The sequence below is a fragment of the Marmota monax genome, unplaced genomic scaffold, assembly GCF_021218885.2.
Source record: "Marmota monax isolate L192 unplaced genomic scaffold, Marmota_monax_Labrador192_F-V1.1 WCK01_AAM20220418_F8-fsc00022, whole genome shotgun sequence".
In the NCBI taxonomy this organism is placed as follows: Eukaryota; Metazoa; Chordata; class Mammalia; order Rodentia; family Sciuridae; genus Marmota; species Marmota monax.
Genome location: NW_026695215.1, coordinates 18,543,965 through 18,559,182, shown reverse-complemented (window position 1 = coordinate 18,559,182; position 15,218 = coordinate 18,543,965). Strand labels below are relative to the sequence as shown.

General features: G+C 43.3%; 1 protein-coding gene across 1 annotated transcript in view; it reads right to left on the bottom strand.

Moving 5' to 3' along the window:
* The window catches only part of LOC124084482 (heat shock factor-binding protein 1-like), a 98,425-nt gene extending 83,625 nt beyond the window's left edge, over positions 1-14,800 (bottom strand). The window contains exon 1 of the mRNA XM_046431785.2: positions 14,629-14,800. Coding sequence (XP_046287741.1) covers positions 14,629-14,800 — 172 coding nt within the window. The remainder of the gene's footprint in view (positions 1-14,628) is intronic.
* Between the last annotated feature and the right edge of the window lie 418 nt (positions 14,801-15,218).

Genomic DNA, 15,218 nt, shown 5'->3' with positions numbered 1-15,218 from the left:
TTTCATACTGCTTGCGTTTCTTTCCTGCAGGCGCGGGTGGCGGCTCTGCTCTCTCCTTATTCCAATTGGGGTGTCGTGACTACCCCGCCGGCAGGTCACTGGGCCTGTTCTGGGCGCTGGCGGCGGCTCTGTTCTGCCCCTACTCCAATTGGGGTGACGAGTGTACCACGCCGGCAGGCCACCGGGCCTGATCCGCCGGTCGGTTGCAGGTTTGCCTACCCTGCAGGCGCGGGCGGCGGCTCTACTCTGCCCCTACTCCAAATGGGGTGACGTGTCTGTCGTACCGGCAGGCCACTGGGCCTGTCCCGCTGGTCGGTCGCAGATGTGCCCACCTTTCGGGCACGGGTGGTGGCTCTGCTCTGCCCCTACTCCAATTGGGGTGTCGTGACTACCCCGCCGGCAGGTCGCTGGGCCTGTTCCTGTCACGGGCGGCGACTCTGCTACCACGCCGGCAGGCTCCTGGGCCTGATCTGCTGGTCTGTCGCAGGTCTGCCTACCTTGCAGGCGCGGGTGGCGGCTCTTCCCTGCCCCTCCTACCACGCCTGCGGACTGCTGTGCCTGATCTGCAGGTTGGTCACAGGTCTGCTCACCCTGCGGGCACGGGTGGCGGTTTTGCTCTGCCCCCACTCCAATTGGGGTCACGTGACCACCACACCGGCAGGGCCTGATCCGGGCGTGGGCGAAGGATCTGCTCTGCCCCTACTCCAGTTGGGGTGACGTGTGTACCACACTGGCAGGCCACTGGGCCTGACCCGCCAGTCTGTCACAGGTCTGCTTACCTTGCAAGTGCGGGCGGCGGCTCTGCCCTGCCCTTCCTACCACGCCCGTGTACCCCTGGGTTGCGGGTCTGCCCACCTTGCGGGCGCGGGTGGTGGCTCCGCTCCACCTCCTCTCCAATTGGGGTCACGCGGTCACCACGCTGGCGAGTCGCTGGGCCTGCTCAGGGCGCTGGCAGCGGCCCGGCTCCTCCCCTCTGGCTCGACGACAAATCGAGAGAGACTCGGGTTTCTGTGCCTCACCACCCCCTACCAGGAGACCAACTGTTTCTGTCGCCGCTGGTATTGATGAAGTTCTCTCCTCCGCCGCTTTCTGATGACATCAGATCTCTGCCATGTTGGTATCCTATGCGAATGCCAGCATTTCGTTCCCCTTGCCGGGCAACCAAAGCAACGGGTGAGTCCTGACTGGCCCTCAGCAGGACCCGGACCGAGAAGCAGTTTCCGCGGGCTCCTAGCCCTGGGCCAGGGCAGTTCCGGGAGCCGGAACTCGGCCGCCCCGTGCTTGGTGTATGCTCTGATAAGAGCAGACTCCAAGAAGCAGCCTCCGCAGGCTCCCCAGCCCTGGACCAGGGCGGTTCCAGGAGCTGGAACTCGGCCGCCCCGCGCTCGGTGCTCGCTCCGATAAGAGCAGGCACTAAGAAGCACCCAGGCACTGAGCCCGAGCAATCTGTCTGCAAGCCACAGGCGACTGGCAGCCTGAAATTACCTGTTCTATGGCTGAATGAGCTGCCGTCAGTCGAAAACAGGGATGGTGACGTCAGCTTTCCAACATGGTGGCTGCTGGCCTCCTCTGTGGTCTGACTGGTGTGGAGAACCGAGATGGACTGCTTCCTTTCCCCGTCTCGAACCCAATTTCACTTATGTTAAAGCTTAAAGCTGTGTGTGTAAAAACTCTCACTGTAAAAACAACTCTTCCATGCTCAGAATTATTTTAGCAAAGTACTTGAAAGGAAATATGCATATTTCTTTAGGACCTAGACATTTATGGAGCATAGTTCAAATGATTTTGATCCATACATATGAATCTTCAAAGGTGATAAGAAAATCTAATGAATTAGATCAGACAATAGTGCAATATGTGATTTCCAAATGTTACCTTTTACTTGACTGGAAGAGAGAGAAACATGGGTGTTAAGGAGTCAGAGAGAATGGCAGGTTTATCTTCCACTGTGCCTTTATCTTCTAATCTCCAAAGGAAAGGGAGGAGAAAAATGGCTGTCCTTAGCCAAGTGGGTCTTGAAGGACATGGGGCCTGGGTTTCCATCTCACAGAGGGAGTTAGAATGAAGGGTTGTTAGATCTGAGAATGAGAGTGGAAACATAATAGTAGTACCTGTAGAAAAAACCGCATGCTTTTGAAGTTTTAAAACTCATTTTCATTTTTGATTTTCTTAATAGTGTCTTTTGATGAATAAATCAAAAAATTTTAATGAGATACAATTTATTGATGGAAGCCTTTTGCATCTTGACCAAGATGGAAAGATTTTTCTTCTAAAAAGCTTTATAGTTTAAATATCAACTTTCAGAGTTATAATCCATTTCTAAGTTTTTAGGTATGGTATAAAGTAAGGGTTGAGGTTATTTTCCACCATATATTCAATTATTCTGATATTGTCTATTGAAACTATTTTTTTTCCTGTTGAATTGCTTTGGCACTTTGTCAATAATCAATTGACAACATATATGGGCCTATTTATGGACCTCTTATTCTTTTCTGTATGGAACTGTAAACTTAACATCTGTACATGTTCTTGTATAAAAATATACTTCCATAACAAATAATAAAATTATTAAAATACTCTATATGAGAGTCATGTTTGCCTAAGGTAGTAATTAGTGGATTAGAAAACAAAGGCTACCATTCTATTCCCTGGTTTTATAAAAGCCAATCTACTCATCCAGCCATTCTGTTATGGGCCAGGCTATCTGGACAATGACCAAACAGACTTCATTTTACCCTGAGACTCCATGTCATGTAAAAATGCTTTCCCCCACGGAAACATGCTGCCTCTGTACCCATCAACAGTTGCTTAGCACAGCATGTTTGACAACACAAAATGGCAATTCTTTTTTTTTTAAAGAGAGACAGAATTTTAATATTTATCTTTTAGTTATCGGCGGACACAACATCTTTGTTTGCATGTGGTGCTGAGGATCGAACCTGGGCCGCAGGCATGCCAGGCAAGCGCGCTACCGCTCGAGCCACATCCCCAGCCTGGCAATTCTTATACAATGTAAAATTGTTCTCTTTTTGGTTCCCATTTTTCTTGGGCAACATGTCCTAACCGTTCCCTAACAGCATAGAATGTTACTGTTTGTCCAGATGTTAGTAACCATTCTTTAACGTGTACAACTAGGGTAGTTTTTGAACCTCTTCCCCTTCTGTGTATGATTTTAGATCTTATGATTTTTGTTTATGGTTTTGAATTATATCAAGATCTACTTGTTACTAACATACTGACATGCTTTAAAAGGTTTGCTCTAACCCCTGGGAGGGGTCGAGGAGTACAAACTTGCAATTTGCTTCCCAGCCCACCAGCTGGTGAATAAAGGTGGTTCTACCTCTTGTTTCAAGATTGACTTGGTGATTTATTGCAATCTTGCCATAACAATTCAATATTGATTTGTTAAGAACCATTACCTGCTAGGCATGGTGGAGGGTCCTGGGCCTACAGAGCACATGATCCCTGGTCCCTGTTCTTTAGGAGCTCTTACTGGAGGGAAAGGAGATGGGGATGAAAATGACGATGTCAACCCAATATGATGAGGATGGTGAGAGAGATAGCTGCAGTGCATTCTGGGAGCCAGACATCCTGCCATCCAACCCAGCTAGGGTGCTGAGGTCAGAGAAAGATGTGTCAAGGAGCGTGTGAATTGGCTGAGGGCTCATAGCTGGGGAGTGGGTGGAAGAGAGCAGTTGGGAAATGATAGGCTCTGTGACCAGGGATTTTTAAATGCTTCAAATAGGAAGGTACACGTGGCCACTTAAGTAATTGGAAAAATGACACTTTAATAATAAGAGAAGCAATCCATTTTCTTTATGAGAGGAAGCCCAAAGCAAACTTGTTGAAGAAAATGGCATGTAAATGTGCACTGCCACAGAGAACAGTGTAAAAGAGATTTCCCGACACTGAGAGTGGTCACCCACTGCTGAGCTCTGGGCAGAGGGGCAGTCACTGGGATATGGTGCCTAAACACTAAAATGTTTAGTTTGTTTCACAATTTACTTGAGCCTATTGATGACATTGACTCCTACTTCATTGATGGAAACGTATGAACTAAAGAAAAAAAAAATCAAATGACAGCTACTATCAGTTAAATGCCACCAGGTGCATGGTGTGGTGCCCTATGCTTTGCATACATTAAGTACAATCCCATCTTACCTGTTCTCATCACCACTTTACAGGTGAGGGCCCTGGGTTCAGGAGCTTAAGTCAGCAGCTTGAGTTTGCTCAGCTCCTAAGTGTGGAGTCAGAATTTGAACTCAGGTCATTCCAGAGATGAGGCTCCTATCACTATTTCACGTAATATAGCTCTATAATTATTTATTTGTTTTTTTGCATGCAATTAAAACTTTTTTTTCCTCATAGAAAACTCTGCTGATTGAACTTAATTTGCAAAACAAGATTCACTTTACTTTGAAAACCCATCCTGCCTTCTTTTTTTTGTTGCGGGGGGGTTACCAAGGATTGAACTCGGGGGCACTCGACCACTGAGCCACATCCCCAGCCCTTTTTGTGTTTTATATAGAGATAAGGTCTCACTGAGTTGCTTAGTGCCTCCATTTTGCTGAGGCTGGCTTTGAACTTGGATCCTCCTGCCTCACCCTCCGGGGCTGCTGTGATTACAGGCATGCACCACCGCGCCCAGCTAACCCATCCCACTTCTGGAGTTAGTTTCTGCATAATGGCATCTGGCTGGACTAGAGCAGGGACTATTAGTGAAGACTTTATGCTTACTATTCTTGTTACAAATGTTTCATTTATCCTCCCCCCCCCTTCTTTTCTTGATCCTTCTCCTTTTACCACCTTTTGGAAATCCATGTGTTCAATTTTTTTTTAACAGTGTTGGGGACCAACCCAGGACCTCATGCTCACTAAGCAAGTGTTATACCACTAAGTTACGTCTCCAGCCCCCATATGTTCTGAAAGTACAGTGTTTATATATAAGTACAGTGTTTATATATAAAGTACATATGCTTAGGTCCTCACACTGATTTGGAATTCCCAGCAGTTTGAATATGCACTTTTTCATGAATTCTCTCTATTTTCTTTTATCTTGGAATGTGAATGTCCTATAGCAGGGCTCAGTTGATTAGGAAGAGTTGGGACTTAGAATGAAACCTGTGTACTGAGGGAGAGTAGGTTCTGAACACAGACCCACGTGCTAACAAAGGTAGGTCCCCCAGAGAATACAGCACATGGTGGCAAGACCATTGTCAAGCTGTGGAGGGGGGAGAGATGTATTGACCTGAAGGAATCAGAGTTCCCAGAGGCATGTGGAAAAGGCTGCGTCAGCCAAGATGCTTTCAGCTGTCATAGTGAGAAAACCCAACACAGCATATGCACACGAAAATGCAAAATTCATTCAGTTAGAGAACCAAAACTCCAGAAGCAGGACTAGCTCCAGGGATGATTTTTTTTCAATGTTTTGGTCACATTTCTTTGTGATTTTCTTAATTCTGTCTTTCCCCACATACTAGCATAGTCCTGAGGCTGGGAGAGGGGTGACTAACAGCTTCCAGACGTCACGTATGTCACATCCATCACATACAGGTAATGTCCAGAGGACGAGTGAGTCCCTTAAGCAAGGAAGCACTTTCCCAGAAACCCAGGCTGGGGAAAAATGCCTTTTCTATTTACTGTGGCCTCTTGTGAAGCTGTGCTGGCCATATTTTTGTTTAAAGTAATAGTACGCATTTATCGCTGCTCCCTATTAGTGACCAAGTGGCTTCTGCTGAGGGGTACAGAAAAAAAAGCAGAAGTTGGGAAAATAGTTCTGTGTGTGAAAACTGAGAAATTTGATGGTGTTGATGCGTTCCTGGGTGCAGTAGCCTCTCAGGTTTCTTAATGAAGTGAAAAATCTTCAAGCTGAAAATCTGTTCTCAGGTCAATGAGAAAGGTGACAGATAATATGTTACTAGCTTTTCTGTCGATTATCCATTATGTTATGAGGATTGTATGTTGAAACACTGCAGATAAAAATGTCTCAATTAAGACTTTAATTTAGATTTAATAAGAGTTATTATATGTTAATAAAAGATCAATTAGCAGTTAAACAGCCATTGATCCAGGTACAATAAGTATGTCACAAAGACATCAAGTTGTCATTGAAAAACTGGAGATTACACAAGCAACATGTGAGCAATTAGATTCTCAATATATCCAGGCTATAATGAATGTCAATGCATTTAATTGCTATTTAACAAGGAAGCCTAATGTAAAGTCTCATGCCTATTAACTCACATACCTGTTCACAGTCTTTCAATAGGTTCATTTATTCATTGATTCACTCAACAAATATTTAATTAAGCACATGCCAACTATAGTGAGAGAAATGCAAGTATTAGGTATAATTGCTACCTTCAAAGGACTTAAAATCTAGTCATGAAATAAGACTTGCTTCCATGGGAAAACAAAGTGACAAGGTAGATAGTAGGACATTTTCCACATATTTTCTAGTTAAGTTCCAAATCACTACCATCAGCAGAAATTTCTCACATGTTGAAAGATACCTTTGCTTTTGGGAACCAATGAGTTTGGTGTCTACTTGTTATTGCATCTTGATGCAGCAAACCTGACTAATACAGTGTTTCAAAGGGGAGTTAACAGAGTCAGGTCAGAGATGTGTGTTCTGATGTGATGTTGTCACTGAGAAGCTAAAGTTTTCTCATCCTGGATGTTGAAGGGGTGGCTGAGAAATATACTAGCTCTCAGGAGGACAACTGGGCAACCAGATGTAAAAGTTGCTCTCAGTGTTTCCAAGAATCTCAATTTCTCTAAGACCATAGAAGAACTTGGAAGGGAGGCAGACAGACATCAAAGGCTGATAAAAATGGTTAAAATGGTAAATTTTATGTTATATGAAATTTATCTCAATAAAAAGGGACAGATATATATTTGTGTAACGGTAGCAGGCATATTTTGAGCTGTAGAGCCACTGAGAATTGTATTCCTTCCTCAAAGGGAGACCCCTGAGGACATATTTGTTAGGGTCTGTAAACAAGTCTGGATGGCGCCTGGCATTTTGCCAGAGGGAGTGGTTTGTGAAGTAACGCCAGTGAGCCATTAAGTGTGGAGATTCCTTATTGGTTGACTGCTGTATCTAGTTTATGTAAATTAAGTTAAGCTGTGTGTAATGTATATATACCCCTCCTGTCCTACAATAAAGGGCTCCCACTCCTGCTGTATCAATGTACACAAGTTCCTCGTCACCCCCCCCCCCCCCCCCCCCCCCCCCGTTAGTTTGCTGCAGCTGGACTGCGGCACATGTTCCCACCTGCTACCTGACTCCCCTGTTCGTGCTCAGGCCTTTGGGGTGCAAGGCTCTCCTGGAGGCTGGCACTCTCTCCCCAAGCCCTCTTCTGCAAAATGAATTACGGGTCCAATTTTCTTTTTGGGATCCCTTTTTCTTCAGCCTCTGTTTACCAGGACCAGAAAGGTTTTATTTTTATTTATTTTTATTTTTTTAGAGAGAGAGAGAGAGAGAGAGAGAGAGAGAGAGAGAGAGAGAGAGAGAGAGAGAGAGAGAGAGAGAGAATTTTTCCATATTTATTTTTTAGCTTTTGGTGGACATAACATCTTTATTTTATTTTTATGTGGTGCTGAGGATCGAACCCAGCGCCCCGTGCATGCCAGGCAAGCGCGCTACCACGTGAGCCACATCCCCAGTCCTTTATTTTTATTTTTAAAACATCTCCTTGTCAGGCAGGACCATGGCTTTTATGTCATTACTGCATTCTATCCCACTTTCAAATTCATTTCACAAATAGTGCTCAAGAGCTCTAGGCTGTGGACCTTGGAAATCACAATCCCTTTTCTCTTCCAGAAAGCTGATCTCTTTCTAGGAATTTCAGAATCATATTGTTCAAAAGACAAGCTGTGTCTTTCTTCAGTCCTTCCCTGTGTGAGGCTGAGGGTTGGAGCTGCTTAGGGTTCAGTGGTGGGACAGGTATCAAGTCTTGTTTTATATGCTGTGACATAACGGACCCCAGACCCAGCCTAGTAAATCTCCTGTGTACGTCAGTCTCGGTTCGTGTTCAACTCAGGGAATTTACAAGACCTGTGTTTCACCCTTAAATCAATCAAGAGCTTAGATAAGAGGCAACTACCAAAGATGTATGTATGAGATTGACAGGGGGAAGAACCTGGAGCCGGTGGTGACCATGAAAGCCTAAGTCCTTTAGGTATTAGCACAAATCTAGAACATTCTGTTGACTTCTGATGTGGGAATGGAAGCTTCAGAAGGCTGAAAGAATCTGAGACCACTTAAGGAGATGACCTCTGAACTGCAATTATAAAATAAACAACTAACCAGAGGAAAAATCTGCTTAGAAAGTAAAAAAAAAAAAAAAGTAGTTAAATAGAATATTTCAAAGATGGGCTAAAATGGTTTCCTATTCAGTATCCTTAATGTCCGTTAGTCAGGTTTGTGTCCATGGAGTCAAATTTTAGCTTTGAACACTACCTTCAAAGGGGCTTTCTAGGGTCTGGCTTCACTTCTGCAGAAGGAGGAGCTCTGTAAGGAGCAAGCATATAGGAGGGGCGTGGTGACCAAGAGGAGGCTAAGCTAGGAAGGACCCATGTGGACCTCAAAGGTGGCACACAGAGGTGGCATGTGCGGAGAGGGTGCACGGATACGTGAACCAAGGGTCCTGTTGCTAGGACCCGCAGTGCAAAGGCGGGGCGATGTTGTGAGTGGGTCTTGTTTCCATCCCCATCTTATTTTATCACATGCACAAATAGATGTAGCGACTGCACCAAATAATTATTTTGCAGTTAAGCTGCCTCCCGGCTTCCGGTAAGGGGAAGAAAGAGAAAATAAAGGAACCGGGGTGAAGGGAACTCTGTGTGCTTCTTGTCCCCAGACCTTCCCTTCCCCTGGAGGAGTCTGGGTTGGAGCAAGCCTGACATCACTGAGTAAATTAATCCTGACCATAGGAGGCGAGGGAAGCTTCCATCAGAACTGCACCACACAGAAATGATGGACTTAAAGGGGATAAAAAATGCGATTTGAATAGCAAGCACTTAAAAAGGCTCCTTGTTCTCCACCTCCAGGTCTAATAGCCCTCCCCAGACAGACCCAGAGTGTTCTAAGAGAAATGAAAATATCCCTCCCAAACACACGCAAGCACATAACAAAAGCCAAGTTAAGAAGGTTAGCGACTTAGTTGTCTCAGCAACATGTCACCAAGTTGAGATGAGCAGGAAGCACAGATAACACGAGGAAGAAGGAAAACATCATAAGCCACAAAGAGGGAAAAGCCGGGGTGCTGAGAAAAGCAAAGCAAAGCCCTTCCTCTTGCTGTTTCATTAAGGGGAACTTAACTTTTAAACAGCCTCTCAAAAAAAGCTACAATAGAATTTGCTTTGGTGTAACCTGTGTATACTTGGCTTGTGTCAAGAAACTGCATTATCAGCATTTCCTGAGTGGCACCACGTTGGAAATCAAAATCGTTAGGGATGTCCATATAATTCCACAGAGAAACAAAATGAGGTCACGTAATAACGGGATTTGATTTAAAAAAAATACTTTAGAGGAAATTAGCAGCTTGGGATAAACGTACAGAAATGACCAAATGTAGATTACTTTGCTTACCTGAGCCAGAACTCATCATAATAGTAGAGCACAAAATGAGACACGTGGACATTTTAGAGACCGATTCTTTCTTGCTGTTCTCATAAGGTTGTATTCAGAAAATTGCTGACATTCGGTTTCTGGGAGGAAGAAGTTTCTGATTGTGGAAATAGGAGGTCTACACTTTCAGCCAGAGTTGTAAACTTGTTATTGGAACAGGAGAGTAAGGATAGGGGAGAAATGAAAGGAAGGTGGGAAAAGAGGCAGAGGAGGGTGGAGAATTTCAGCCTATTCCATTGTTACATGCCTCTGGTTATTAGAAAATGTGTTTTTATGTGGAGTCAAAAGAGCCATGTAGAACAAATCAGCTTTGTCTGGACCACAGCAGTTCTTCAGATACTTATGTGATAGCGTGTCTTCCCTCAACTGTCTCCCTTCTGGAATAGGGGTTCTTAAATTGTGATTTCCAATGGTAACATCAACATCACCTGGAAGGTATTAGAAATGCAACTTCTCTATGGCCATCCCACCCTGAATATGCCCTGTCTTGTCTGATCTCAGAAGTTAAGCAGGGTTGGGCATGGCTGGTACTTGGATGAGTGAAATGCAACTTCTAAACCTGTCTTTCTCCACCTAGGGGTGAAGCTCAGCAACCTGTGATTCAACAAGTCTTCCAAGTAATTCTGATGAATGCTCCAATTTGAGAACTACCACTTTAGGCCAAGAATCCTTTGTTCATTCAACTCTTCTACCTTCCATTCACTCAAACTCACCTATTCATTCATTCATTCATTCATCAAATATTTGTAGGCCTATCACATTGCAGACTATCTTTGGGAGTAGGGATAAATGCACAAAGGCACAGTTTGTGCACTCAGACAAGAGATGGCTTTGAGATACCCTCCCTCCCTCCCCTGACTGTTCGCTGGTTGCCTGCTTGGTTATAATTCTCAGGTGTGATCTATCAGTAGCTCTGTCAGTAGAATGTAGCCAATAAGACTGCTTCCTCCCTAAGAGGTAACTTTTATTCCACATTTTAACCATGAGATGAGCATGAAAGAAATTGTTTAAGCCTCATTCAGTACCTCATTGAATCCCAGTGATCATTGATTTGGAATAATGGAGCAGGTGTTTGGGGAAGATTATCTAGGAATGGTGCTTAAGATTGAGTTGGGAGGTGTGGTAGATGACTTCCCCTAATTTTCCCCAGTGAGTCGCCCTCCTCTTATCTGTGCACTTGTATGTTCCCACCCATGTTGATGCTGGGCTTGGCCATGTGACCTGCTTTAGCCAATGGGGCAAGAGCAGCCATAAAACAAGCAGAAGCTTGATCAGTGTTGGTGTATTAGGATTTGCCCTCTTGGAATGCTGCCTCTACATTGTGCAGAAGCCCAGTTTGGCATAGTTTCCTTGGAAAGGAAAGACCATGTGAAGAGAGAGGCCCAGAAATCCCCAGCTGTTTTCACTGTTCTAGCTCACTGGACCTTCTAGCAGATCCTCCATCTGAGTGTAGGTGCATGAGTTAGTCTAGGTGAGACCAGCAAAGAATCACTCAGCCAACCCATAGAAGTGTGCAAAATAAAGTAATGGTGTTTCAAGCCACTGAGTTCCTGGGTGGCTTATTATACTTCAATAGGTAACAGTCAGTGGAGAGTACTAGAGATATAAGGGGTTCTGCAGGTTGTGGAGAGCTCTGGTGATCAGTACTCCAGAGCAGCAGGACTGTGGGAATGTGGAAAGGAGGAGACTCTCAAGAGAGGCAGTTTCCCTGTGGTGGGAGTTAGTGCTGAGATGATAAAAGGGCAAAGTCAAGGAAGGCTCTGAGATTTTTGGAAACAGGATGGCAGAGTCTAAACTGAATATGCTTCTATTCTGGGAAAGTGTCTCTATTATTTGTTCTTAAGAGGGAACAAGTGGAATTTTGGAGATTATCTCTCATAGCAGGAGCTATCCTCAAGGAGTGTAGTGAGACCCTTTGTCAGGATGCACCCTTAGATATCAGGGCAGTGATATGCCTATATCACATGTCACCCCAAACTTAGCAACCTGAAAGAACAATGTCTATTTTCTCACAGCTTCTGTGGGTCAGGAATTCAGTGCAGCCTGTCTGGTCTCTTTGAAGGCAGCAGCTCAAGGGGCAAGGGCATGCTTACTCAGAGGTGTAGATCACTGTGGGCCATGGTAGATGTTGTCTCTCACTCTAGGACTTGGGGTAAGGAGTTCCTGACTGCACAACACATAGGTGACCACAATCTTGTTAACTTGGCCAAATTTCCATTGGTTTGTGTGAGAATGGTTGAAAAACATTCTAGAGTCACCTCTTAGGCTTTAGATTTTCTTATTTTGTTGCATGTGAAGATAAGCTCACTCCTTCTGTGCTGAGAGCATTGCTGCAGATGACAGAATGGTTCTGTTTTCCCTCCATTTTACCTCAGACATCAAAGTCTTTGTGTGTGTGTGTATTTTTTTTTTCAATTTTGTACCAGGAATTGGACCCAATGGATGCTTAACAATTGAGTCCCATCCCCATTCCCCGCTACCAAACCTTTTTATTTTTTATTTTGAGAAGGGGCCATGCTAAGGTGCTCAGAGCCTTGCTAAATTTCTGAGGCTGGCCTTGAACTTGTAATCCTCCTGCCTCAGCCTCCCAAGTGTCTGGGAACAAGAAGTCTGCTTTTTTTTTTTTTTCCTTTTAATATTTTTAGTGGTAGATGGACCCAATACCTTTATCTATCTATCTATCTATCTATCTGTCTGTCTATCTATCTATTATGTCGTGCTGAGAATCAAACCCAGCACCTCACACATGCTAGGCAAGCATTCGACCACTGAGCCACAACCCCAGCTCCCAAGTCTGCTGTTTTAAAGCCTTCACTTACTCAATGGCTCCCTGTGATTGTTATCATTCAGGGGTCTTGTGATTTCTGAATTCATTTTTTCATTACTCATCTGTAAATATAGCTCTCTGCATCTATCCCTACCTCTTTACTAAAATTGTGTTTTCCAGGGTAATCAAGAACTTCTTTCCTTCATTGTCGTCACTGGCGTTGTATCAGACCCCACCTCTTGGACGTCTTTTCAGCACAGTTGACAATCTCACCACGCTCTCTTCCTTGCATCACTTTGTTTTGGTTTTTGGTGGATGTAAAGTGCCTGGCACATGGTAGACACTTGATAAATACTTCTGGTGACTTCTCCTATTTCTATGATTGTTCTCTGTTTCCTTTCTTAGCTCTTCTCTTCTTCCTTTTTCCATGAATATGGATTTGATGTTTGATTCTATGTGTTCAGATGATATTGCTTAGAAATGTTTTTTCTGAAAATTTAAAAAAAAAGTGTTTTCTGGAATTTATTTTCCATAACACTAACACTGGTTTGTAAAAGCAAAAGGTCGTCATTTTTCTTTCTGAAAGACAGGATAGTAGCCTACTGTTTTCAATATTTAGCATCTGCTAGGCCCTCTGCCCAGATGGGTGATTCTGTCCCTGACCGAGGGGGTGAATCACAATGTGTGAGCCTATCACTGTGGCTTCATTCCCTTGCCAAGGCCTGGTTCACACATGAACATGTGACTTTGTCTTGGCCATTGGAATTTGTTCTTTAGATTTTATTTCTTTTGTAGTTTTTTTTAATGTCAGTTCAGTGGACTCAGGGAGGAAAGTGAGACAAATATATGTGTGCAGTCTTTCATCTTGATGAAAACCTGTTAACACACTGAGCCTAACAACTGTGTCAGTTTTCTGTCTCTACATAATAAAACATCTCCCTCCTTAGGCATTTAACACAACCACTGTTTTATTTGCTCACAATTTGGTGGGGACAGCAATTGGAGTTGGGTTCCGTGGGCATTTTTCCCTAATACCATCTGAGGTCACTCAATGCTTATAGTCATCTGGCAGCTCTACTGGGGCCAGATGGGCCAAGATGTATGGTGCTTGGTGCTGGTCATCCACTGGCGAGTCTATGGGACTTGAATAATTTATCTCTACTCCACATGGTCTCTCCCCCTCTAGTGTGTCAGCCTTTGATTCTTCATATGGAAGTCTCAGAAGAATATTCCAAGAAGGTAAGAGAAGTTGCAAGACTTCTTAAAAACACAAGTTCAGAAGTCATGTATGATTGCTGCCGCATTCTATTGATTGATCAAATCATAAGGCCAGTTCAGAATCAAGGGATGGGAATATCGACTCTATTCTTTGATGGTATAGCTTGCAAAGTCATACAGCAAAGAGACATGCATACAAAGGTGGGTGGATTTTGTGATGGATTTTCGCAATCTGGTATCTGTGTACTTCAAACTAAGTGACTTCATTGTTTTTACATAAGTAATACATGCCAAATATAAAGTATGGAAATAACAAAAAAAAGACAACAAAAAATTATCTCAAATTCTATTGGCAAGAAGAAGTCTAATAATTTCAAGTGAAAATCATTCCAGGTAGCTCTTTAAGTATATAAATGTAATGAAAAGTCTGGAATAATTTTGTAAAAATTGGATCTTACTATACATTTTTAGAAAAATAAAAAAGCATTAAATTGAGTTTTTCTTGAATTTAATGGAAGAAAAAGAAACCAAAGAGAAAGCAAAGGAATTATGGAACTTCAGATAATGTATTTTTACCACAGAGATATTAGATCCTAAAAGTTCTCCCTAAGGTTACAAAAAAGATTATAAAAAAATTAAGAAAGCTAGAGGTTTTTTTTTTTTTAAAGATCCATTTTAATTTTAGGCATATTGATTGACTCTCTGCTATGAAAGATAAGGAAATTAAAACTTTTAATCTTCCTCTCACCTCATTTTCCACTCCCCTCATCCTCGGAGTTTTTAGTAGTATTTTTAAAAAGTCATTGTATAAAGCATTTATATCCTGTCTGTACGATTCTGTATTATCATGGTTTAGGATTATACTATAATTAAATGATTTTGCTACTTCCCACTTGTCCTTATATCACAGATTTTGCTTTCCTGCATTATTTATTTTTTAAAATTTGTGATTCATTATTGATTTGCTGGACTTCCTTGCACCCCACCCCCTCACCCCAAGATAACTCACAGTGCTTGTTCTCTAAATTCTTGCATTTATATTTCTGTTTATTGTCTTCACATTTATCTGGCTGGGTGTGAAAGTTTATTGTACCAATTTCTTTTCCAAAAGACTGGGCATTGTCCCACTCTCTGGGCATTGCATTCTGTACTATTCCCACTCTTATTGCTTCTCCATTCATTCTCGATTGACTGGACTCATTATTGGTTACCTTTTTCAAGAAGTACTTTGAGATGCTTTATCCTCCAAGTTCTTTTATGTTGTCTGTTACCATTATAAGCCTGGCATTCACCTCCCTATGGATGATTCTGCATTTTTCTGGAGGATTTCTTCCTTTGTAGCAGGAAGTTTTTGTGTGTGTGTGTGTGTGTGTTATATCTCTATATTTCTATTTTGTTTTCAGACTCCCATTCCTTCCTTCCCTCCTTCTCTCTCTTCCTCCCTCCCTCCCTTCCTTCCTTCCTTCCTTTGCTTCAGCTTGGGAAGGCAAACTTCTGCAGAAGAGAGGGTTACTGACCAAGGTCTGGCAAGCAAGCACACTTGGGTGGAAAGTTCCACCTGTTTTTATCCCTGACACAGCACTGTCCCTTGCTCTGATA